Source organism: Conger conger, chromosome 1 (assembly GCF_963514075.1).
Source record: "Conger conger chromosome 1, fConCon1.1, whole genome shotgun sequence".
Taxonomy (NCBI): Eukaryota; Metazoa; Chordata; class Actinopteri; order Anguilliformes; family Congridae; genus Conger; species Conger conger.
Genome location: NC_083760.1, coordinates 21,911,016 through 21,937,655, shown reverse-complemented (window position 1 = coordinate 21,937,655; position 26,640 = coordinate 21,911,016). Strand labels below are relative to the sequence as shown.

General features: G+C 40.5%; 2 protein-coding genes across 2 annotated transcripts; one reads left to right on the top strand and one right to left on the bottom strand.

The window, feature by feature from the left end:
- Window positions 1-969: 969 nt before the first annotated feature.
- prox2 (prospero homeobox 2) lies at window positions 970-13,846 on the bottom strand. The gene is made up of 5 exons (XM_061256361.1): window positions 13,780-13,846; window positions 9,240-10,868; window positions 6,711-6,818; window positions 5,317-5,511; window positions 970-2,852 (listed from the first exon to the last, which is right to left on the bottom strand). Exons 2-5 carry the CDS (start codon window positions 10,770-10,772, stop codon window positions 2,685-2,687), a joined length of 2,004 nt encoding a protein of 667 aa, XP_061112345.1. The 5' UTR covers window positions 10,773-10,868; window positions 13,780-13,846; the 3' UTR covers window positions 970-2,684.
- A 662-nt stretch (window positions 13,847-14,508) lies between these two features.
- Window positions 14,509-26,511, top strand: dlst (dihydrolipoamide S-succinyltransferase). Its single transcript, XM_061218202.1, has 15 exons — window positions 14,509-14,664; window positions 18,893-18,926; window positions 19,238-19,280; window positions 20,482-20,543; window positions 20,662-20,736; window positions 20,824-20,879; window positions 21,026-21,134; window positions 22,118-22,303; window positions 22,458-22,543; window positions 23,224-23,321; window positions 24,369-24,499; window positions 24,989-25,062; window positions 25,250-25,333; window positions 25,564-25,731; window positions 25,818-26,511. The coding sequence occupies exons 1-15, from the start codon at window positions 14,602-14,604 to the stop codon at window positions 25,950-25,952; spliced, it is 1,404 nt and encodes a 467-aa protein (XP_061074186.1). The 5' UTR covers window positions 14,509-14,601; the 3' UTR covers window positions 25,953-26,511.
- The last annotated feature ends 129 nt before the right edge of the window (window positions 26,512-26,640 follow it).

Below are 26,640 nucleotides of genomic sequence, written 5' to 3'. Positions count from 1 at the left end.
GAAAACAGTAAATAAAATACTTATAAATTACAAAATTTCCTTTTGAAACATAACATGAACATCAATTGGTCATTATTGATAGTTTATACTGTAGCAATCCCTTACAGAAACTGAACACACTGCAATACTACAACTTGTAACACTACTATATAAATGCCAGCCATTTACAATATATTGGAAAATATACAGATTATTGCTGTTTTAAAACATAGCAATGTGTCTATTCTATGTCTATAGTTCACAGTAATGTATTTTTTGAATATACTGAAATATATTTTACATACAGTATATTGGCTTTTTGGAAAATAGTCTACGTATTTATCAAGCAGTCAATATACAGCATTTAAAACATATTTCAGTATATAAAAAAACATACATAAGTGTGAACTATATTTCAATGCCTGTCAGAATAGATACATTGCAATGTTTTAAAGCAGCAAAAATGTCTATATTTTCCAATATATTGTAGTTTTGCAAAGGATTTTCCTTTTATTTTCCAAAGAATGGCTCACATGAGGACCACCTGCCACAAAACACACATGCATGCACACACAGGCACATATACACACGCACACACACACACACACACGCACACACACACACACACTCATACATGCGCATGCCCACACAAACACTATTACGTCACACCATTATTATATTGGCTCAGGATTCTGCTATCACACACATGGATCCTAATGAATGTATTGCAATGATTGTGCAGATAATGACATGCATAATATAGCGTGCAGCAGAAAACAGTGTGACCTGCAAGAGATTGCTGTAAAAGGTGAGGCCGCCTCAAACACATTAACTGACAGTGATGGAGATTATAGTCGTGCACTAACCTTTTTGTTGCAATTCACAACAAAAGAAAATACTAAAAGGCTTGGTATTGACTTTCCAAGATTCAATAGATAATTGTACGACATATCATATCTCTTGTTTTCCTAATAAAAATAAGACAGGCAATTCTTTTAAAATAATGAATCATAGCTTTATTGTCACAGTTTGCCCAGCTAGGAAATCACTACAAAAATGTAAACTTAATAAATTGCACTGACTATAGAAACAAAAAGTATAGAACAAGTGTGTTGAATGGGTTTATCCCTGATTGAAAATAATGGTACTACTGGACTACAGCAATGAATAGATGCTGCAGTGGAGTTTCCAGGCATGATGCTTACATGAACACCTTTTCATGAGTCCCATTTAGTGGGCCCCAAAACTGAATTTTCACACGAAAATCAGTAAAAATCAGCATTAGCCTCTACATGGAATTTCCACAATTGACATCTACAAGTATCTGGCAAATGGGCACAAATATTCTCCAAACTACTTGCACTATACATAAGGCTACTCTTTTACTCTTTTCAAAATCAATTCATATTCTTCAAAAATAAAAACTGTCCAAAACTGTTATTTCATAGATGAAAACCAACTTTAAATATATATTCATAAAGAATTCGGCAAAATACAACCATTCTGCATTCGCTTATCATTTCTTGCAGGGTCCACTTAACCTCTGAGCAATAACTAAATTATTGAAAGACCAAAGATACAGTGATGTTTACTCAAACCTTGTCAATAGTTGTAATCTATCTACAACACAGTCAACTCAAGGTCAGAACCATTCATCATCTTTTAATAGCTGAAATCCATTAATGGAGAATCATACGCAAACTCTAAAATCATAATCCTTCCTGTATCATATTTTTTTCACTTGAGTCTGATGGTGGTTCTGATGTGCAAATACTAGAGATAGTAGAGACTCACAAAAATTATTCAGAACAATGATGATGTAGGGTGATGACATATCCCAGCGTGCTAAATCCAGTCCCCCCTCCAACCCATTACATCACGTTACAGTTATTTATCTGACACTTGTATCCAAAGCGACTTACAGTTGATTAGACAAGCTAAGAAATGTGGGGTTAAGGTGGCTACACCAGGGCTTTGACCACCAACCTTCCAGTTTCCAGTCATGTGCCTTAGCGACTAGGCTACAGGCTACCCCAGGCTACCAACCTGGTTGAAATGCTTGATTGACATTTTCTTTATGGAGCTCCAATGAGTATTACCACAGGAAAATAAGAAGAACATAAGGACATTATTAAGTATATTTGAGAGTGAGGGTACAGGCCATTCATTCCAGCATGGCTTGCTCTTTCCCTATGATCTACTGTAGATCAAAGCGGCACGTGCGACAGCAACAGTAAATGGATTCCCGATGGGTCTTCATTTCAGTTGAATTCTTACTTACAATCAACCAAATTAATCCGTTGGCCAATAAATATAAAAATCATAGTGTGAGGAGACATAAATCCTTTTTTGTTGTTGCTTTTCATACATTTGCGAAACAGAGCCCCAGGAATCATGGTTACACACACTTTGTCAGAGGACCTTTTTCTTGGTAAAAGTATACTCAGTTTGAATGTGGCAAACCAACCAGTCAATATTATAATTTGTCCAGTTACAGAGCTTGACTTGTGCTAAAACACTTCCCAGTAATACAACTTTGTATCTGATACATAAATATATAACATCCATTTGAAACAGAAGTGATGAGGGCTGCCTTTCAGGAGGCTAATTCACGAGTTCTTGGGATGGGGAAGAGTGCGCTGAACGTCCACAGCAAGATGCGTGATATTTTTCTAAATGTAAATAAAGAAAACGTTGTGATCTTTCTACACACAGTTGGATGATTTGAACTCATCAGGGACATCGCTGTCCAGTTTACAGATGACCTTGTAAATTGCTTTCTTCCAGGAAGGGTCCGTGTCTTTGGTCATGGAAATGGCGTTGAAAAACTCCTGGAGAGTAATTTCAGCCACTTCAAGAAATCTGTCTGGAACCTGTGGGTGCAGGGACCAAAAATTAACCTGCTGAATCACAGTAACATACTAGCTGCTAAACACAAAACAAACACAGAGCACGTGCAGTCTTTTTGTCCAACACTTAGTAATATTTCTTCTTCTTTTGCTCATATTCCATTTGTACATTTTCCTTCTCCCTCATTGTTCTACATTAGCAGTAATACAGAGCTAAAGATTATTCAATTGAATTCAATTTTTTTTTTTTACAGCAACTTCCTGTTCAGCTTATAGAGACAACCCCCGATAATATATCTTCTCCAATGAAAAAACAAGGCACTAAAGTTTGGGAAACTGAAGCTAAGGGGAGATAAAAAATTATGAATCACTGTTTGTCTTGTGTAAAATTCAACAAAAAAAAAAAACATGAAATTGGGTTACATTTTGTGTTAAAGTTGCCCTTTAACCAGTGGGCTTTAACACGAGTTCTCGACACAGTGTGGTCAACAGGCTGGTGCACCGATGGAGAGTAAACTCCAGCACTCCAAATCAACATGACTGTTCCCTGACCAATAAGTATTATCTTTCAGGCCCTCACTTCAAAGTGGACAGCTCCCATCCTTTTTTGTTCTCAACACTTATAAAACAAATACAATGTCAGACGCATTAACGGACCATGACAAGAGTGCTGTTTTGGTTCTGGAGCCTTGTTGCCCTCTCTCAAACCGACTGTACCTCCAGAGGAATTCCACCTCTGCGTTCTCAGCGCCAGTGACTGGACGAGGAGGTAGTGAGGGTGGGGGCGGTATTTCATGCAGAATAGTTAACAGAATTGTTGTTGGGATAAGTTATTTTCTTTCCCCGCAGCTCCGAACACAAAGCGGGCCCTGGGAAAGGAATGTCTTGGTTCCAAGGTAAAGAAAACTGTCTCGGGCCTTTCCCACCGAAGCGGCCGTCTCCCTGGGAATCCGCAGCGTCTTTCTCAGCGTTCCGCGTCAGTAGCAATCCCGGCCCCGCTCAGGCGTGCCGGTTCCCTAATCCCGAGTTGTTTCAGCGGGATTCTACGGCTTCCTCTTCCCACAGATAGATAAAGCGGCGCGCTGAAGTTTGGACAGCGGGTTTAAAGGCGGCTCAGACGCAGGTGCAGAGCGCCGTGAGGGTCAGGGCGAGGACACGTCTCATACGTGACCGCGGGGTTCGGCGAGGACTGCCGCCCGGCCGGGCCGGAGGGACCGTGTACAGGGAGATTCAGGCCAGGGATAGCCTGTATGCGTTTCAGTGGGACATCTATTAAACCCACTCGTTTTCCCCAGATAGTAGAAGGCATTATGTCACGCATGTATAGATGCTTTACCGCTCACACTTTACATGCTCAATATAATAAGGGCATTAATGTCTACTGCAATGAGACATTACAAATTCTTTGTTGAATCCTTTGCAGTACTTGAACATTGAAATTATCAATGTCTTGATTGATAAACACATATAAAGTGCATAAAATAAAATAAAAGTATGTATTTCCTAATTTTTCAATTTTTCTTTATCCCTTTATTGCTTTTGGGCTATGGTCCAGGCCCTGGGCCTAAAAAGATGATTTCCAGCTCCATTTAAATCACTAACATCTGGATTCAATCAAAGCCAACAAATTGTCTTACAGTTGTTCAATAACAACCAATTAGTCATCATATTATGATAAAGTCGCTTTTATTCAGTTGCTCCAACTGAATCAAGAGTTAATGTATTGTAATGCAGCTGAATCATTGTGGGAGGGTGTGACTTGATTTTAATTGTTTTTCGAACACCCACCAGAGAACGTAGTAGTTTCAGTTGGACCCAATCTCAAAACTAAGAAGTAGAGTTGAATTACGTTGTTGTACAGATCAACAAACATACAGTTAGTGAGCACTTTATTAGATATAGGTATTTATTAGACTTTTTGACTTCTGCTGCTTTAGCCTATCCACAGGTTTGATGCGTTGTGTGTTCAGAGATGCTCTTCTGCATACCACTGTTGTAATGTGTGGTTATTTGCGTTACTGTCACCATCCTGTCTTTCACCTGTCTGGCCCTTCTCCTCTCAAGTCTTTTTACCTGCAAAACTGCTGCTCACTGGATGTTTTTGGTTTTTCACACAATTCTCTACAAACTCTAGAGACTGTTGTGTGTGAAAATCCCAGGAGATCAGCCATTTCTGACCACCCTGTCTGGCACCAACAATAATTCCACGGTCAAAGTCACTTACCACTGACCATATTTCTTCCCCATTCTGATATTTGCTGCCAAATGTTTGGCTGATTAAATATTTGTATTAACAAGTTGGTGTACAGGTCTACCTAATAAAGTGTTCACTGAGTTTATCTAACCATTTGAACCATGAGCCTAAAAGCAAACAAGTGAACATCAGCTACACTCCCGCAAAAAAAATAGGAACAGGAATAGAATCATTCCTATTGAAAGAAATAGCGAAGGTAACATACGTAGGTTCACAATGGGGGCCATTACCTACCTGGAAGTCATTGGCTTTGTTGTAGTGCATGTTGAGGGCGCGGAACAGCTCCGAGTCCCTGGTGACGGACATGTCTGTCACGCTGTTAACTCCATCCACGATGGCCTGCCGGGCAAACTTCTCCATCTGGATGTAGTAGAACTCGCGGAAGTTGCTGAACCACTTGATGAGCTGGGAGGTGATGCAACGATTGAACTAGAAGAAAAAGTGGAATAGTTGAATACTACAAACTGTAAAATAGCAAATGAATGAATTGTGCTGTTTGTCATACCTACCAAAGTTTTATTTAATCAGTCCTGTAACAATAGTAGCAATTCCCCCCATTTACACATATTAAACTCGATAAATGTGATATAAATATGTATGATTCAATTATTAGATATTTTTCTTTTCAATCATCTTGTGCATACATGTCATATCGTTTGATCTGCTCTGTCACTTTGGAATTGCACTGGTCCTTTTTTCCCACCACCTTGTTGAAATTAAAAACCGTCTGCCAAAGCAGTGTGTTCCCAAACTCAGTCTTGTCATTAGCCTTGTTATTTCATCTCTTCATCCAGAAAGACCAAAGAGAAAATGCCCAGGGGCTGAGGCCGGGTCTTTATCCAAGCTGCCATCAAAGATGTTTCTCTTCTCTCAATCTGCATCGTAAGGGCAGAAGGAAGCCTCCGTCCCGGTGACTCGGGGTGATGTGATCGGTTCGGACACTGGGATTAGACCCCTATTGTTCGGCGTGACTTCCCACAGGAGGGTCAGGGGCTAAAAGGAGATGCAGCCTCTCTTGACCTCAGGGGTCAGCTCCGCATGGAGACTCGATGAGGCTCCACCAGGAAGGGCCTGAGAGAAAGGGGACCAGCTGGACAGGATGCTGCTGTTTAACCCGGGGCTTACGGCCTTGTCCAGACGGCTGGCGTAGGCCACGTCAGGCTAGCCGACTTTAACTGGGGTATTCAATCTAGCCAGCCGGCCGTGGCGCTTTGTCCATAACTTTGAGTGACAAACCTAAACAAGAGCTGCCCCTTATTGATAACATAGAAATATAAAGTAGAGGAAAAAAACAACACTTGTGTACTTTTCTTATTCAGAGGTAAGGACAAAACACTAATGTTGATAGACTGGATTCCACCCATTTCCACACGGAATGTTCCAGTGCCCACAGTTGCTAGTTGAGCTGAATAGCAGTGCATTTATCATTGGCCTGATGCAAGTGTAGTGCTCCCTTCTATCAAACCTGGTGGCACATTTATTGTTGGTTCTATACCTTTTTGGTGATCTTTACACTATTTTTGAGAATACAGTAACCCTGATGTTCTCCACTTTTGTAATTCGCTCCGGGTAAGTCTGTGAAAGGCGTGTAAATTTGAAAATAAATACAATCCCCTTACATTGCTTACCTTGACATCAGGAAAGAAGGTCTTTAGCACATTGGAGCTAGGGTAGCGGGTATAGAAGAACATCAGCTTTGCTTTCTTCAGATGGTTGGGTGTTAGACCTTCCTGAATGTGCAAAAGTTAAGGACTCAAGACATTATGGAACAAAAGTGCACTGTATTGAAGGACATCCCAGGCTTCCTTCACAATCTGAATCGCACTCTTTCCTCACAGCAATCTTCAGTTCCTAATGAATTACATTACAGTATAACAGCGTGCTGCCAAAGGAGTCAATAAAGACACAATATTATGTGCATGAAGGCAAAATAGCTTTGTAAATTAGATTAGGGATTTTAATTAGAGGGTTTAAATACTGCTTTCAGGGAAATGCCTGCTGGGGATGAAAACATTGTTTGGATAGTAAGAAATGTTACATCTCAGTTTTGTGATTAGATCGTTGTAGTCTAAATGAATAATAATAATAATAATAATAATAATAATACTTTGTAGTATTATTATTAGTTGTAGTAGTAGTTGTGTTATTATTATTATTATTATTGTTATTATTATTATTAGTAGTAGTAGTAGTAGTAGTAGTAATTGTAATTATTTTTATTATTACTAGTCGTAGTAGTAGTAGTGTTATTATTATTACTTTTATTATTATTATTATTATTATTATTATTATTATTATTATTATGTGAACCTTTTATTTGTTGTTATCTACTGTAGTTTAATGTAGGCAATATATAAGAAAAGTAAGTTCCTTAATAAGAGAGAAGAAAGAGAATGAACGGAAAAGCCATCTGTGCTTATTGACTTACATTTATCAAAGACGTCTTTGATAACCGTACCATTTAATTTCAACTTTCCAGTAGGGATTCTCCTGAAACTTCATACCCATGATCAACCCCCCAATACACAATCACACAGACATGCATGCCCCATGCATGTAATATGAGTATCCTTATCATGAAATATTAGACATATTGTTATTAGGAAGTGTGCAGAGATGTGAGATTTACTACATAATGAGGATAGTAAACCTCTTCTCACCCCAAGGCCAACAAAACTGAAAACATTTGACATCACAAGTAGCAATATGGTTTTAATGACCTTTAAAAACATATTTTGGGGGATTTTCCGAAAGGTTTCCTCAGTGGCTATCATGACAAAAACACTGACTTCTCTATAGTCTTTGTAGTGAACCACAAATGAGCAAAATGAGCAATCTGGGAGAGCACCGTAAATTAGAATTTAAACAATTGACATACACAAAAATGCTAAATGGCTGCAAAATGGCTGTAGATGCAGTATTGTTGCAAACTATTCTCAGACCATAAAAGAACCAATCCAGGAGCTATGATATTCAGTTCAATTCAAAATGGAAATATTGAATGCTATCTTCATGGAATGTGAGAAAATACAGTGACCATTGTAAATATATGTAGAAGCTATAAACTATTTGATAAGTTGTGTATCTTTAAAATGGCTGTAAGTTTAGATTTACATAAAAATCTAAACTTACAGCCACGTAAATGTACTTAATGACAACAAAAATCATCGTATTTATAATATTTCACCCTTGTATGTCCCGCTAAACAGAATTGCAATGTGAAATTTAATTTTGAAACTAAAATAACTGTCTTCCCTATTAATACTTTAGTTGATACAGTTGTAGCATTTCATTATTAGCATTTTTAGCATTTCACAAATGCATCAAGCACACACTGGAAGCTCAAGTGTTAAGGCCACAGTAAATCAAATGCTTTTCCCACAAACAACCAAACGTGACCTTCAAGGTGCACTCCAATCACTCTGAAGACAAATATATTCTGAGTACATTTTTTCAAGTGTAGAAAACACATACACTCAGAATTTCCTGAACAGAAACTGCTGTTTTTTTCTGCCTTTGAAAACTGGCTTTTGTTCCTAGCAATTCTTATCAAAGCCCTGTATTCCTTTTTATTTGTCTTTTTCTAGACTTAAAGTTATTACTCTGCTCAGATTAAAGAAGATGCCGTAATTTTTTTGGGGTTACCAAGATCAAAGGAAAAATTCTCCTTGAAGTCTGTGCTACTGAAAGTCCTAATGCTATGTCGAGCCTCACCGAGCCATTGTTAGAATGGGGAGGGAAGAAAGGAAAATTGCCGTTTCTTTGTTGGTTCTCCGTTGTTTTCAAAGGCAGCGGATGGCAATAATAATAATCTTGTGGACAGAAGGAGGATTATTATGGGGCACTCCAAAACACTGAGCAAAACTCTGTAAGGACATTGACAAATGTGTTTTGTGAATTATTTGCAATCTTATGTGCATTGTGTCACATACAAGCCCTGGATTCATATGGCAATTCAATGGCTTACACAGATGAAAAAAAGTGGTGTTATTTTATTGGGAGATCTGACTTTTGTTGGAAACCTAACCATGAAAATGACAGTCAACACTCTGAAGCTACTATCAGCCTAACCTGTGATACCCTCAAGGTGATATGTTTGGCTAAGGAAATATCTACATCTCCTCACAAGCAAGTACCTCTGTTACCTGAAAGGATATATTGAGTGACATATAAGGGTTCCTCTCCGCCAAGCTTTGCAGGTCCCCGCATTCCATCTTAACATGAGGGAGGCAAAGGCTATCCATCGCCACCTGTCCCAAGGCTGTTGATCGGGCGTGGTGGACCATCTGAGTGGAGCTCACCTTGGGTCTGGCAGAAAGGGTGTCCCATGGCAAGTCCACCGAATCTGGGGAGGACCTGTCCACACCCGGGGGCAGACACGGAAGGCTTCCGAAATTGCCGTGGGGGCCATACTTGAGGAGATGCTCCAGAATCTGGTTCTCGTGAAGGGGGGCACTGTAGCTGAACTGAAAGGGAGCCTGGTGAACTGGGTAGGGCCTTTTCACTGCCTGATTCACAGAATTAGGGTGGTTCAGAGGTGGCTTGCGAACCACCAGTGAAAGTGCCTCCGTCTGGTCCTCAGGTATTTGCACCTCAGCGCTCTCATAATATTCCAGGGCCCTTGTCTTCATAGACTCTTCAGTGAGTGGCTGCTCTTGCACACACAATATTTGGGTCTTCTTCTCGGGTCCTATATTAACATGTGCTGCAACTTGCCCCATTTGCAACTGGGGAGATAGAGTTGAGGAAAACTTTTTAAAAACCAAGTCCACACTCTCACTCACAGCCCTGGAGAGCTCATGCTTGAGAGTCTCAGGTAGATTCTTCCCCTCCTTATGGAATGAAAAATGGCCGCCGTTTACTGCACCTCTTCGGCCTGCTTTAACGCTGTCTGTCCTCTTTTCAAAATCACTGTCCTGGTCCCCGTGAAGCTCAGAGTCAGACCCCTGGAAGGGTTCTTCACACTCCATGGAGCCAGCCAGGCCCACCTCCTCTCGGTCCTCCTGCTCAGAATCGCTCAGATTGTAAACCTGGAAGAACTTCTCCTGGAGCTGCCTGAGGAGCCTCTGCATGGTCTGCAGCTGCTCCTTGAGCCTTTGACACTCCTCCTCCTTACTGCCACCCCCTCCTCGGCTGACTCCGGGGCCTCCGCCCAGGCTGTGCTCCTGATGCTGGGGCAGCCTCTGCTTCCTTTTATTCTCCCTGTAGGCCTCTCTGGCGTCCCTGCCATCGGCCTCGCTCCGCTCTCCTTCTCCTGGAACCCGCGCATTAGGCGATCCCGCCATGCCTCTGATGATGTTCTCCACCCGGGCGCGCTTTGCCTGGTGGTGCTCGTTCAGGGGCCGGTCAGCCGGAGGGCTGGCGGTGACGGAGGGGTGGCTGCCAGGGGATGCCAGCTCCACCATGCTCTCCTTGGAGGAGTTGCTGCTCTGGTCCTCCTGGCTGGAGTCGGCCATGGTGGAGCTGGACACGGTGGTGGCCGGCAGGTAGAAAAGATTGTCCTCTAGAACCCTTTTGCTCTGGATGGTTTTCCTCAGCAGCTGGGAGATGATGGATCCATTTGAGTAGGTGGTCAGGGAATCGTCGTACATGCTTCTCCGGAAACAAGGGTGCAGCAGCTCGCCTTTTTCTTCCTCCGGGTAGCCCTCACTGGATGTGTGCATGCTCTGGTCTGAGAGGCTGAGATTCATGCTCCCGACACAATCGATGAAACAGTTAATGGCCGCTTAGACACTCTGCAACCACTTGGTTTTTGGAGCCAGGAAGTGCCTTGATTCTCAGTTTACCTGCAAAAGAAAAATATACTAAGTTTAAACATTCACACAAATACATGGGCATTTATGTAATTAGTAAAAATACAACATTCTACCACGTCGTTAGAAATATGAACCATAAGAACAGTGTACGGGTTATCTGATAAGCATAAATCTGCAATATGATTTCAATGTAGTGGGTCAATACATAAGTGTACCATTTTAGACTATGATGTAGACCTTTAAGCCTATTGAATAAACTCTCTTATGTTAAATTCAACTCCTTGATTAAAACGAACAACCTTGTTTCTTTCATTTCTGCAGAACACGAAGCGTTCAGTGACCATGGAATCCTACTGCAGTTGTATTATACATAAGGCTTTTTCCCCCAGCCTGATAGGTGATGACAGAAGGTAGCTTGTAGAGCTTAGTTTTCATCTTTGATTTTACAAAGACATCTTCAATGAGAATCAAATTCCATCATTAAATATTAATTGTAAGGGATGTTAAAAGACCCATCATACTTTATGTGAAGACACAATTTCATAAAACAGAAGACCAAGCTCTATAAGAACTGAGAAATGGTAAAATTCTGCTTTCATCTAGTATTTTAAAGGACAGTTAATATGCATGATAAAAAGATTTATAAACCCCATAAAAAGGCTTCTTTAATTACAATACCAAAGGCAGACGAAGGTCTTCCAAAGACCACACAAAAGATCAATGTATTCGCTTTTAATCAAATAAATAAAATTATCTTGTCATCTTTTTTATTACTATCAAGGTTTAAGATGTTGAAGTCAGGAAAAAATGACAAAAAAAAAACAAAAAAACTGAGCAGCGTCTGAGCTATGAGTCTTTGTTAAAAAATGTCCAGAAGATATATATACGTACGATAGAATACAATTCACATGTACATCTAATGGTGTTTATGACCGTAAACGTACAAAAGGTTTACTCATTAATCATTGTTTTTTATTCCTGCTTTATTTTCTTATTAAGATTCATTCACAACTGATATTACATCAAGAAAAAAAGACCATTGACTTGACACTAATGGCATTCCATCTGTGCTAAACAATTAAATACATTCGTCCTCTGGTCATATTATAAGCATGCCAAAAAGTGAAGCCGCAAGACCATAAACTGTGTTCTGTGACTGAGAGCAAGATGGCATGTGGATGAGCAAAACACCAGATATGAATGCACCGTACAATACATTTGGATATAGGCACCTACATGTCGTAATGAAAAAGTCAAGCATGCCAAGTTCTGCCAGCAAAAAACTGTTCTGTGTGAATCAAACTGAACACAATGCACCTGGCCATAGTAACTATACGGAATCAGATACCTCAATAATGTAGATAATGTATAGTTTTGAAATATTCCACACCTCTTGCTCCTGTTCTTTTACACAGAACAGAATACATCAGAAGTCCCATGTTTTAATCTATAATTTACAGTACCCTACATATTGGACTGCTGCTACATTTTAACGCTACATGGAGTACCTCAATCCATATTTCATATTTAATTATAGATGGAAAGTTTGATGTTTGATTACTTATGAAAATAACCACTTGTATTGACTGTAAGGCATTTAATCACAATCTTTTATAGGGAATAGCTCGATTTCTTGCATTATTTCTACATATTGACAGATTGTCTTCAGATGTGATATTCCTCACCGAGATTATTAAACGCCAATGTTGTATTCCGACATAAAATGTATCATTTCAATGTCTTTGATAAGATTTTCATTATATGTCGGTATAGGCTCAAAAGTTCTCTGTTAATAAAGTATTCCATAATATCATTGCTTGTAGCTTCGTAAAATAAATATATATTAGTCAATACTTGTTCCTTCATACTCATTTAGATTCCTCGCAGTTTTTAACATCTTTAAACAACGACGGACAGCAAAAACGCAAGTAAATGTATCTTAACGCATCTCTCCCCTACGGGCATAACCTACGCGTTATTTTAGAAAGAGGAAACAGAAGAACCATATCGTTGATAAATAACTTCCTAAAAAGAAAACAAACAGTGGGCGTAAAGAGTGACATTTATTATGTGAAAGAAACCGGTTTCGGTCAATTAATCTGGTAGACTACTTTAATGTTTCTCGGTGGCAGTTCCGTTTTCACAAACAGATAGCCTAAGATAATAGTGTACGGTTGACTGTCATCATTAGTGTATAACTTATCTTCAGTACGATTTTACAGCTCTGATTTTCAAAATAGGGAGCCTTAAAAAAGTAGGGTAGGTGTTACAGTCGATGACAGCGTTAGAAAAGTGAACATTTTCAAGCCTACTACATTTCATTATCAAATGTTTAATAGGTTACGAAAAGCTGTAAAACTTCCATTACAGTTTACAGGCGGTTTCACACATACAATTTGTCAAATAGATTAATAAACTAAAAAAAATATCTTAATCATGAATCAAAATAGGCGGTAGTCCTATCAATAATGAACTATCATATGTCCCTTGTTCAAGTTTTGTGAAAATAGCACGCGCATCAAACAAATGTGGGTGGTACTGGACTTGTCACGGCTTAATAAAAGATTTGGGGTGGCATTCCGTACCACCTAAACGAAATTACATTTCGTTTTCAACACGATATTTTGCTCACAGGAGACACTTTATAGAAATAATCAACATTCTTGACTTTAAACAAGCAAACATCCCAATATGACATCCTGTTCCTCTTTACGATGTAGAGGCATGCTCTTACATACTTTTGTCAAACTTCAACTAACATTCTCGCCTCCATTTGCTATCTGGCTGTGAAGTCATTTATGCCATTTATCATATAAAAAATAAAATACAGCAGGCAATAATCCAGCATGAATATTAAGTTTGGTCGTACTTATACTGCGACTACACCATATAGCCTACTGTGCTGATCATTTAAGAACAGTGCTTTCAGAATGCGCCTTACCTGTGGCTCTGACGCGAAGGAATTGATGCTGTCTCTTCTGTGAGCGAGATTAAAGGTTCCCCATGAACGTGGTAGACGCGCAAATGATCTGGAACCACTCGGTTAAAATGAAGGCGTGGCCAATGAAAACAAATCGGAGCTCAGTTATGATAGAAAACGTAAACTAAGCTTGTCGGTCATTCATAGTAGTGAATGTCATTTTTCATCGCACGAAAACAACTTGGTGGTGTATGGTCTTGTCTTTTGTATTCACATAGTAATACGTTGGGTAACATCAGTCTACATCAGATATGTTTCATAGGCTACCTGCCCGTTAAATACATTTAACTACAGTTGGACATTTAACGTGAGCAATTCTGATTATTTTGCTGGAAACGAAAGTTGTCCACATGGCCATCAAACATACAAACTGTCCCTAACATTATGCTACAATATTGATCCCTTTCTTGGTTCGTGTAAGGTTAGTTGTAACGTTCATTCTTAAGAATGAATTGGAGGACATGACCGTTATAGTCCACAAATAAACGAGTTTAAACGTACATCAGTTATCTGCAGGTGTTTCTTGTTGAATTATTATTGTGGTGTTACAAATGATCCCATGGCTATTTTTACGAATGATTGCACCATACGAAGTGTCTATGAAGTTTCACTAAGTTATCCAGATTCCAGAAATGAAAATCAGTTAATTTATTTGGTATATCCTTCGAATCCCCTGTCTATTTGGTTCGATCCATATTCCGCTTCCGGCTCTGTCCGAGTCACAGCTGAGGCGTCGGTCTCTGGTTAACTGGCGCTTCTGCAGGAGCCGTCACCTTAGCCGTTATGCTGTCCCATTCCCGGTGTTTCACCCGGACTCTAGGGCGCTCGCTCTCTGCCCTCACCCAGGTATGCGAGATTACCATTAAAACGCACTTTTATAATAAGTACTTGTATAGGGGTGTGCTAGCTAGCCAACTGTTACCAGGCCACAAGTAGGCCGCACCACAGCTCAAGCCCTCTCAATGCCAAGGACAGAGTGACACCTTGTTCTCTTTACTAGCAGAGTTGTAGTTAACGTAAAGTTAACTTTAGCCAGCTACCTAGTTTTCCATACAACATTGATGGCTAGTAGTTGGGAGGGGAAGGCAATTATTTTAATCCATGCTTATAGCCTTAGCCTAGCACATGCAAACTAGCTCTATACACTTTAGCTGCTTGCTTGGTAGTAATTGGTAGCTAAAGTTAGGGAGTCAAATCGTAAGTAAAGATTGCAAGCTAGCTAGGTAGCTACGTTAGCCAAAGGTCATTTCACCGCCTGCAAATATCGCTGATGAATGCATCTGTACTGGTCCTCGTTGTTTGACATGCTTACTAGCTGGAGAGTCGTTTAATGTCTGCACGCAGATTTATCTTTTAACGTCAGTGTTATTGCTTATTTTGATAATGTTAATTGTCTTGCAGCGTTACTCTCCTCTACCTTGCATGTCGCTAAGTAGCATACATGAACATCGCAAAAATGTATTCTAGCAGGTAAACTTGAAAGCTGTGTCACTAAGTTTTGAATTCGCATACATTTGCAGTGACGCTTATTATGCGCCCCCTGCGAAAGCTGGCTGACTGACTGCCATGTACAATGACAAAATATGAAGTGACAACGCTACACTGTTTTCACTGCAATAATGGAAAGTATTTTACATATTAAATATTGTAGACGGTAACAGTCACTCGCTTAAACAAGTTGGTTTGTTTGGACATTGGGCACATCTGCAGTTACTGGTCAAATCGAGATTGAATAAACTTTGATGTACAGAATGGGAAGGTAATGTTTAGTGAAAAACATTCGGGTGACACTATTTCTTGTAGATACCACACTATTGTTTGTTCATAGTACTGACATCTTGCAGTAGACTTTTTTGTTTTGTTTTATTCAGCAATTCGAGTTAAGCACTTTGTTCAAAGAAGGACACCAATGTACTGTCCACAATTCTTGCCTGCCAACTTTCCATTGCATGTCCTGTTGTTCATGTGGGTTTGCCCTTAAGGTAAGAAACCCACATGCCATGGTCTTAGCATGTTGTCCTCTTTATTGTATTCCAGTTAGGAAATGCTGGCACCGCACTTTGTACAATTGTCATTCACATGGAAGCATTCTGACAAATTGCACTGCCCAGCATTTACAATACAGTACATTTTTTCCTGGGCTTGGTAGTCCAGAGCGTGTACCATCACGTGTGCATTTCACCCCTTGGACAAAGTCACCCTGTCATTGTGTTGTAACTTGTACCCTAATCTCAGTAGCATAGGTTCCTTGGAGAAACGTGGGTGGTAGCTATATCTATCGATCTGTTTACGAAATATCTTACTGCTTTTGCTTAAGTTTGCAACTTTTAATGATTCTTTGAAATGTTACCAGTCAAGTTTTGACTAATCTGTTTTTTGTACTTGGAAATGTTCATACAGGCATTGGATTTAAAAAGTGTTAATGGAGAAATGCTTAAATAACCATTCTCTGTCTGACAGAGAGGTCTAAGTTAACATGGCAGCTGCACTGATTTAAAAATAGTCTCAGGATGGCTGTGTAAATTCTTGTCTAGTGCATTCTTGTGATTGATTTGTAGTAGGAATGCACAATATAGAAAATCAAGGACTGATGTCAGTAACTGATCTTTGTCTGCCTGTATTGGCCAAAAGCACTGCCTCCCTGTTTTAAATTGTAGCACAGATGTAAACTGCTTCACACTCATTGATGAGTGCTGATGTCAGATTATGGAGGAAAAATGTAATATTTATTTGATTTAAAGTATTTATATCGTAATTATTAGTAAACCAAAAGCATGAGTCTTGAGTCACAGTTGTCTTGAATAGCATTGCTTGTGTATTTGGCTTGTCAGTGAAAAGGTTAGTGCCATTTCAGATTAGTGCAGTTTATTTTGGTCTATTGTAGTTTGCAGATATTAGTTTTTGTAAGTTTTTACCAGTGGATCCAGGCAGACTTGCAAAACAGGCTGCAAGTCTGATATTGTTAATACATTATGTGACATGAACAGCATTGACTTGTAGTTTGTCTGGACGAATCATGACAACACCCCACCACCACCACACACACAGCTGCTGTTCAACTGTGGCTGAACAGACCACCTAATCTTACAGGTTTACAATGCCATCTATCATTGCTACCTGAGTAGCTGGCTAACATATTGCTCAACATATTGTCTTTTTCTACAGTCCATTATGTAAGAATGATCTAAATGCACAGATGTAATTGTGGCCATTCAATACCTAATCGCACAATGTATTTAACTTCTGTAGCAATTTATTTTATCAAACTACAGAAATTATATTAATTCCAATTTCCCAGGCTATACTCAGTTTCCAGCACTAGCTAACAAGACTTACTACCTTACGTCTGGGAGAGGGAGAAAGACTTTACCTCTTTAAGTAGTTTACTGTTACACTTGTGACTTGGAAAAGGCTACATCCTCGCTTTGGATGAATAATTTCTGGCAAAATCAACTAGATTTGCATCCACCATGCTGATTGCTGACTGAATATTGCCAGGATACCGGTTTTCCAAATCGCATGTCCCGAAACTGCAGTTTTTATCATAGAAATGCGTAATTACAGAAAATTTTGAAAAAGCAGCTGATTCAGTGTGTGCAAGTAGACATTTTTGATTTGTTTATCTTATGTAGTAAACCCTGAATATGCTCTAATTGGCTGAAGAATTTCACCACTGGAGAAACTTGAATGATTGAAACTTGAATTTCATCATTATGTTACAGTTACAGGGTGCACTTTTTCAGCTGGGCAGAATCACTCAAAATTACTCCAATGTCTTTAATTTCAGCTGCCAGACAGATAATTGCCTATATTTTAAATGGAATGGGGGGAAAAAAACAGAAATCCAGATATAGAGCCATTTGTATTTTACCCTCGCCCCTTTTCTTGACACAAGCTTAAAAATGACATACCCAAAATAAAATGGTTACTATTCTTGAACACTTTTGACTTCAGGCATAATCTTGGTCTCATCTGTAAGGTAACCATTTCGGGTTTGTTTTCCAAGAGTCAGATTTACTTCAAATATTACTAAAACAAAGTTACAGAAGCTCAAACACAGTGAAAGTTTTTTTTCCTCACTGAAAAGATTTTCTTTTTTTGACTGGATACAGATTATTGTAGCTGTGGCTGGTGCGCTGAGAAACACAGTGGAGCCAAGTCAAAACACTGGACAAATTCCCTTTCAAATGCAAGGACAATATCACCAAAAATGGGCATTATGGACATTTGGAGACTTCAAAAGGACCCATGGATGGATTATATTATAGGTCTCATGTGGTGTAAAATACTGCATTTTGCTTACTAAGCTATACAACACCTTTTATCCCCTCCACTCCCCTCCGCCTGTCACCCTCCCCTCGCTCTCTGTCCCAAACTCCTTCTCCTTGCAGCTATCCTCAGACGGCATCACCAATATGAAATGGGGTTTCTTACACACGGGTGGGGATAACACAATTTCTCTGCAACAGCGTTACATATACTAGTCATAGACGTTTGTTTTGTTTTACCACCCACATGTTCCAGAATATGGAACTGTTGTCGCTAAAGCAATGGCATCTTAAAATAGGTTATACAAATAGAACCATGAGTTTTGTAACACTTTAGTATGTTCTGTTACCATAGTGATTGAAAATTGCACCCTGAAAAAAAAGACTGAATCCCAGGCCCAGCCCTGTCACACCTTTGACTGAAACACCACCTTGATTTCTCTTGCACAGTCTTGCATCACTTGAATTAATGTCCTTGAAGACATGGTTCTTTTTATTCTGTGCCGGTGGAGTGAATTATTTCCATGTCAGGAGTAATGTAGTAGTAATAGGTTTGTGTAGATGCTAAATCTTTTTGTTTCCTTTTTGTACACATTGGTTTTGTACACATAGTACCCCTTCTGCCAGAAAGCAATTTTTTGGTTGTGCAATTTTAGAATTATACACTGTGTGTTACTCTGTCATACTATCAGTCATATGCATGGGCAGTTATGAATGTATGAGTTTAACTAAAGATTCTTTCTTCAGATATAAAAAAAATAAAAATAAATGTGGACAAATTAATTTGTGTCATTTCATTTTAACAGGGTAGCAATGTGCTGGGGCGAAGGACCGTATCAGGTGAGTTTAAATTCATTTATGTATTTAACATTTTTGACTGCTGGAGGGTCCAGTTTTGTGGTGACATTTATTTAGAGCCTCTGGTTCTTGGTAAATATCTCCTAAATCATCACGGTGAGTCATTGTCCAGAAGATGATAATATTTCTGAAGCACACTGAGGGTATAAAGGGCTATTGAGAGGTTAAGGAGGCTACATGTCACAATGAGCCATTTGAATACAGTGTCCTGTGCAGTACGCTCTTCAGTTAGCTCTGCTTCAGTAATGACTCATTGTCGCCAGACTCTTAATGTTTTTTTCACTCCTTTGAAGGTCTTTCAGCCTGCATTCATGTTGCCTACAAGAACAGCCATCCGTAAGTGCCGTCTTTTTCCTCAATGTTTGCCTGAATCTACTTATCTTGCATAATTTTGTTTATTTATTAATTTTTATTTATTTATTTATTTACACAAACATTTATCAAAGACCTTTGTGAACACCCCCTTGCCATTCGGTCTTAAAATGTGGAATATTGCAATCGCTGGTTATTGAGCGTAGTTTTGTTAAAAGTATAGAAGTGATTGCCACTGATAATTGCAGATAGATCCAGTCCTTGGTTCAGCCTAGAGCTACTGTATTGAACTTTATTTCAGATATAGCACAGTGGCCCTGGCTGGACCCTCAGGAGACCCTGGTCCTCGCTTACCTTTATTATGGAATTAATGCACTTCTTCAGTGAGGAAGGCCAAGGCTAAATATTATATTAATTAACCTGCTTCTATGCAAATCCTGAAACGTTTTGGAGGATTAAACCGTAATAATGCCATTTCACATGCTGTTAATGTCAGTTCGCTTCAGATAATTTCAAAATTATTTTAAAATGGTTTTCATTTTGTAACTATTAGGGTTTTTTTAGTGTATTCTTTGATCTCGGTGCCATATATAACAGTACTGAAATATGAAGCCATTTTAGAAGACCAGCTGCACCCTGTGGTGCACATACTGTACACCCTCTTATGATTGGTATAACAAATTCAAGAGTGATTTCATGAACACCAGGATCAAGTCAAACGCCTTCCATGGTCTCCAAAATCACGAGATCTAAACGTTAAACATTTGTCGGATGTTTTTTGGGCTTTTTTTGAAGAAGGGTCCACCACACATTTCAACTATGGCAGCATTCCAAAAAAATTAGGAATTGAAATACTTTGTTGGTATATCTGATTCAGCTATAACTGCCAATATCCTCATCAGATTAGAGCTCTTGAATTTGTATGTCACTGTCACTAATTAATATGGTCACATAATAGTTGTAATCAATAGCCCTATGGAGGCATATAACCGAGGTTCTAATGAATGAGCAAAACACCAGTGTTTGCCCAAATGATGGTGCTTCATCAGCAGTTAACCCAAATTCACATCAGAGTATTCGGTTTCTCTTTTTATTCCCGTAATAGACTGAATAGCTTACACACTAATTTTCGCTGTCGTTCAGTTTCATGCAGCTGACGTAAGAGAGAAAATATTCCTAAAATAATCTTGCTGTGCAAACAGATAACCTTTATTGTGACTTTCAGAACCTGCAACCCCAGGCCCAGTGTCTTCCAAATCAGATACTTCAAGACCTCTACAGCCTTCAGTATGTAATCAGTGCCTTTGCCTCACTCCAATTTTTTTTCTGCGCATTGATGAAATGGCATCTTTCGGTTTATCAACATTGCATCTCTTCCCCCCCCCCCCCCCCCCCCTCTCAACAGGGAATGAAGTTGTCACAGTGAACACACCTGCGTTCGCCGAGTCCGTCACAGAGGGGGACGTGAGGTGGGAGAAAGGTGAGGGTTGGGTTGAGACCTTCTGCCTCCTTAAATGAGTACAGCCAGTCTAGCAGCTGATAAACGCATGACCCTCTTTTCTCGCAGCCGTTGGGGACACGGTGGCTGAGGATGAGGTGGTGTGTGAAATCGAGACTGATAAGGTACAGTGCCTCTGGCGTCTTGCATAAAAAGCTTGCAGTAGTCTTTGTCCATTCTGGGTGTGGTTCTAAGTGTGTGGAAACGCTACGTTTTATCTGTTGCATTGCATTAATCATGTTGTTACATGAGCGTGCCTCTCCCCCTGTAGACCTCTGTGCAAGTGCCCTCCCCTGCCGCTGGTGTGATCGAGGCCCTCCTGGTACCAGACGGAGGGAGGGTAGAGGGGGGAACTCCTCTCTTCACACTCCGGAAAGGAGGTGAGCCCTCCAGTCTCTCCCAGCCACCGACGTGAAAATGTGATGACCCAGAGAGTCGCTGTAGTTTTTGCTATCAGGCTTTTGTGTTTGGGACACATTTTGTCGTATTTCGTGGCCTTCTGCTGGTCAGTAATGGATTGAACTCAAATGTTCTACAAATCCTGTAAAAAATAGAAGAGGGTAATTAAGCAATAACTCCCGACAGGCAGTGGTTTATTGTAATTTTATCACAGCTAAGGGCCACAACCCCCTTCATATACCATGGCCTCGAGTGAGTTATTGCTTCTATAAAACTGTTACCAAATATGATTATATAAATATTATAGGCACAATCCAATCAAAAGCATTTTTTTCATTAGCGTTATTTCTTTCATTTTCATTACAAGAATAATTTGCAAGAAAATGGTTCCCGGCTGCTAGCACATGGTGCCAGGCGGTTGCTATGCAAAACACTTGTTCTTCCAAACTAGCTTGCTAACTAGCTAGCAATATGCTGTCAGTAAACAAACAAGAGTTCATGTCTTATAGATTTTTTGCTCCCATTGTGTAAACATTGAAATACTGTCCGACATCAGTGGCATCACGTTGTGTAGGTCGAACTCATTTTATTATTTGGACAATAATAAAGGCTGCTCTGCTCAGTCCCTGAGTTTTGGTTGCTGCAGAGAGCTCTCGCACGTAATAGTTATAGATAGTTTCTGGGTCATGGTGAAGAAGAGGCAGTCACTTTATGTCCCTGCTTGCTTGCAACTCCAGGGCAACACTGTTGCAAGCTGATTGATGCACAAAGTATTTTGAGTTGAATGCCTGCTTTAGTGCGGAGTGATAATTTAAATAGAACTGTAAACAAGCATTAGAAGTCACAGCCGTGGTATATCTTCATTTTCTCACTGCTGTTAACCGATCAGATTGTGTTTTATAAGTTGTGTTTATTTGGCTGTGTTACTGGATGGCTAAGGCTTCGCTAAATTCTCTCTCCTCAGCTGCTGCTGCCAAAGCGGCCGATGCCCCGGCCCCTGAAGCTCCCAAAGCGGAGGCCCCTGCAGCCGCGGCCCCTGCAGCCGAGGCCCCCGCTCCTCCTCCTCCCCCCGCCGCTGCCGTGGGGCCCATCCCCACCAGTCTGCCCCCCGTGCCACCCGTACCAGGCCAAGCCCTCCACGCCAAACCCGGTCAGTCCGTCCCGCCTGTGGGGGAGCGGTCATTTAGCGTAGCTAACCGTCAGTGCACGCCGAACATTTGGCCGCAGAGATCGCACGTGTAATGACAGGTTACACGCACGCCGATGGATGTGCTAACTCTGCCACTCGCGTCTTGGTTTCGCAGTCTCTTCCGTCAAGCCCACCGTGGCCCCAGCTGCCCCGCCGGCCCACACAGACACCTCTGCCAAAGGGGCCCGCTCTGAGCACAGGGTAAGGGCCAACAGCACCCTCTTCAAACGCACTGCAGGGGTCTGCAATACGTGCACCTGTTCCACAGTGTTCTTCAGCCATGGGAAACTGATTAGATACACTTCAGGAGTCTAGCTATGACTCAGTATTTGGCATTTATGCTTGTATTATTAGTATCCGCTGCCCCTGTAACTTCAAGTGCAGGAAGTTGTGGTGCATGTTCAAGAATCTACTTTATTTTTTGCTAGTATCTTTTAGAAACGAATCAGTAACTACAGCAGGCCCTCAAATTTAGAAAATGGGTTTCTTGGTTTTAAAGGTTTAAACTTCCTGTTATTTTGCCCAACTTGCTGAGGAAGGGGTGTTTAATTCCGTTCTATTTGGTAAGCTTTTTGAAAGCAGGTCGCACTGTGGATTTCACACCTGCACACACAACAAACACCAACAGAAGAAGTAGACGTATTAACCCTTTAAGGCACCAGATCACAAATATATGATTAGAATGTTCTTAACTGAATATCGTAATGGTGATGTAATGATCACTACTGGTAATGAAAAGCAATGACGTTTTGGAGCACTAACTTGGAATTTTTGGGAAAAAACACTTTGTTGAGCGAATATGGCATTCTAGGGAACAGGCAGATAATTACCCTTGATGACTAGTGTGTTTCACTGGTTTGCTTTTTTGCCCAACATTGCAGGTGAAGATGAACCGTATGAGACTGAGAATTGCCCAAAGGCTGAAAGAGGCACAAAATACCTGCGCTATGTTAACCACTTTCAATGAGGTTGACATGAGGTGGGGCATTTTATCTACTCTGCGTGCGTGCGTGCGTGCGTGCGTGCGTGCGTGCGTGCGTGCATGCGTGTATTAGAATGTATTCCTCCTTTAGAATTCTTATTCAAAAGAAAATCATATTGGCATGAAAAGTACATTTCAGCACATTTTGTATTAATAGAATCAATACAGAATTTACACAAATGTTTATGGATTTTATTCTAATCCATCTGAAGAGCTTTGTTGAAACATTAGACCTTCTTAAACAGGGGAATGTAAATATTTGCTCCTAATGTAGGTAAAACAAAGATAAGCCTGGTAAAACAAGCTTTATTAATTTATGGGGAAATGTTACTGTTAATGTTTTTTTCCCGGGCAGAAGATGACACTTTGAGCATTTCTTTTGAGGGCAAATAGTGGTGTCGGCTTACCTTTATTTGGGGTTTGCTACGTGTTGTAATCCAATTGGCATCGACGGGATGGAGGAAGACTCCGAAGGGCCGCGGTAGTCTGGAGACTGAGAAAGGAGACGGGTTAGGAGGCTACAGCGTCTGCAGCATCCGCAGAGACCAGCTCCCTGAGCGCCAAAGCAGCCTGAAACGGAATAGGCTTTTACGACAGGGCAATAAGATTTGGAGGGTTTTTGAGAGTGAAGATTTTTATCGCTTCTTCTCTCCTTTCTCGGAGAGCATGCGTCTTGGGAGGCCGTAATGCTGTTAGCGGAGTAACCCTAGAGCTTAAACGAGGTTAGAGGCAGGAAAACAAACAATTAAAAAAAAAAGGCAATGGAAGGGCCCCGTTTTTATCGCGCAAAGGAAAAATGAACGCCGGTTCTACAGGAACAGCTAGTGGTCAATAACTTTGACTTAATGGGGCCGTCTTTGCCTTTACTGAAAATCTTTCAGTGTGGCGATGAAATCATGGGATAATTGTTCATCTCAAATCTCAAATTCACCGGCTCAGCCTGAACAACAGGCACACGTACAAGTGTGTAATTAGGACGAGAGCCCCTCCCTCTAAACTTATCTCCGAGGTGGTTTTCTAATTATGTCCCTAATTTCTTATCAGCAACATCCAGGAAATGAGAAAGGCGCACAAAGACGCTTTTGTGAAGAAGCATGGCATCAAGCTGGGCTTCATGTCTGCTTTTGTGAAAGCCGCAGCCCATGCTCTGACTGACCAGCCTTCTGTCAACGCTGGTAAGGTTATTTTAAACGTCACCCAAGTTTCATTGGTTTTAAGAGCGTCAGACGTCAGCTCGGAGTTGCCATTAACCAAGTGTTTGTGGTCAGGAGCTCTGAGCTTTCACAGGCTTGAGTCAAGATTTCTTGTGCATGCCTTTCCCCCTGCATAAGCCACAAAAACAATTTATTTTACCTGCTTCAGCAAGCCATGGTAAACAGTGAAAAGAAGGCAGTTTGATATTCATTGCTGCTCTCCCTGTGTCTAAAGAGTGTGCCACCTACAGCCTGCTTTTGCGCATTTTATTTTTTACATTTTGGTATACATAATATTACTATTTTTAGAACCTATAGACAATGAATTGCAATGAGAGAATCTAATCTTTAATATGTAATATACATCCTATTGGTCGATATTTGTTGGCAACTGTTTTGTTCCTCAATTTGGCTGCTGTGGTTGGGTATGGGGAAGTTTTCCTGAATCATGTTTTTTTGCTTTTTTTCCAGTCATTGATGACACAACCAAAGAGATTGTATACAGGGATTATGTTGACATTAGTGTGGCTGTGGCGACACCAAAGGTAAATATTCCTTCAAAAGTTAGAAGGAGAAAAAAAAAGAAGTAAAATATGACCATTACTATTCAATGCAAACCATCAGACATTTGTTATTGATGGACGGGAAGGGCCATCAATAACCAGACCAGATCTATGCTACTGTGGTACAAACGCACTGAGCAGTGAACTACCTGGGCTCTTGCTTTCCCAGGGTCTTGTGGTGCCAGTGATCAGAGGTGTGGAGACCATGAACTTTGCTGATATTGAGAGAACTATCAACGAGCTTGGAGAAAAGGTACCACTTAACTTCCGGACTCTCTTCACAGTCTGATCATGCAGATATGTCAGTAGATAAGTGCTCCACGGTGGTTGTTACTTTAACGTGGCAGTTCCATTGAGTTAGCAAGTCAAACTTTGGAAGACAAGCCATTGTGTTGACATGGTATTTGTTGATGTGTTCCACTTCCTCCCTTATTTCAAGTAATGTAATGTCATTTTACAAGAGTGTTTTATTGTCACGTCCAGGCTCGTAAAAACGAACTAGCGGTGGAGGACATGGACGGCGGGACCTTCACCATCAGCAACGGAGGGGTGTTTGGGTCCATGTTCGGGACGCCCATCATCAACCCCCCTCAGTCCGCCATCCTGGGCATGCATGGGATCTTTGACAGGCCGGTGGCCATCGGTGGCAAGGTGTGTGCACGGTTGCTTTAGCAGGGTTTTGCTCTATAATTGGCAGTCCAGAGAATGTTGACTCCTTTTGCTTTTGGACTCTGCAGGTGGAAATCCGGCCGATGATGTACGTGGCTCTCACATACGATCACCGTCTGGTTGACGGCAGAGAGGCGGTGACCTTCCTGCGCAAGATCAAGGCGGTTGTGGAGGACCCACGAGTGCTACTTCTGGACATGTGATCTGTAGCACAAAGGCCGTTTAAAAACTGCTCCCCTTATGATAAACAGTGGTTATACCTGCCCCCCCTTCCCCCATGTTCCTTACTGCAGTCGATATATTATATTGGTTAAACAAAGGGAGAGAAGTGAGTGTTTTCATGGTTCACTTACAAGTGAGAATGGTGGTTTGGAGTTCTGCATGACTTTGAATGGCAACAGGTTTCTTGTTAATATACAGTATCAAGGGTTTCGGTGGACCAGGTTCCTACTTGGTGTGAAGACACTTTCAGATCATTTTGTTCTGGGGGGAAATGAACCACTGTCCAAACAATTCATATGAGGAAAGTTATTCCACACACTACTTGTAAGATTGTCACGCAAGCTGCTCAGCCGTGTTATATACTTTTGTACAACATTAAGTGTTGAAAGTATTTTAGGTGCACAAGTCAACAGTATCTTTCACACAAATTAGAAATCTGCTTCATTGATCACCCCAAGAACAGATTTTGTCTGTGTTGTACAAAAAACCTGTAACTATTTAAGAAAAGATTTTAAAAAACATTAAAAGGCAAGAAAATTATTATTTTGTTATGCATGTATTTATGTATATCCGAACATTTTTTAATTGGACTAGATTAAAATTAGATTTTTATATTTCATATTAAATCCCTTTGGTCCAGTCACATAATTGGGGACTTTTAAGTGATGT

What these genes read in the sequence shown, in the direction of transcription:
- dlst (XM_061218202.1), top strand. Translation starts at nt 14,602, where the DNA reads ATGCTGTCCCATTCCCGGTGTTTCACCCGGACTCTAGGGCGCTCGCTC. An exon ending in GGGGCGAAGGACCGTATCAG is followed by an intron (nt 18,927 to 19,237) that starts GTGAGTTTAAAT and finishes ACTCCTTTGAAG; the next exon opens with GTCTTTCAGCCTGCATTCAT. An exon ending in TTCAATGAGGTTGACATGAG is followed by an intron (nt 23,322 to 24,368) that starts GTGGGGCATTTT and finishes ATTTCTTATCAG; the next exon opens with CAACATCCAGGAAATGAGAA.
- prox2 (XM_061256361.1), bottom strand. Translation starts at nt 10,772, where the DNA reads ATGAATCTCAGCCTCTCAGACCAGAGCATGCACACATCCAGTGAGGGC. An exon ending in ACCCTTATATGTCACTCAAT is followed by an intron (nt 6,819 to 9,239) that starts ATATCCTTTCAG and finishes TAACTTTTGCAC; the next exon opens with ATTCAGGAAGGTCTAACACC. An exon ending in CCTTCTTTCCTGATGTCAAG is followed by an intron (nt 5,512 to 6,710) that starts GTAAGCAATGTA and finishes TTTTTCTTCTAG; the next exon opens with TTCAATCGTTGCATCACCTC.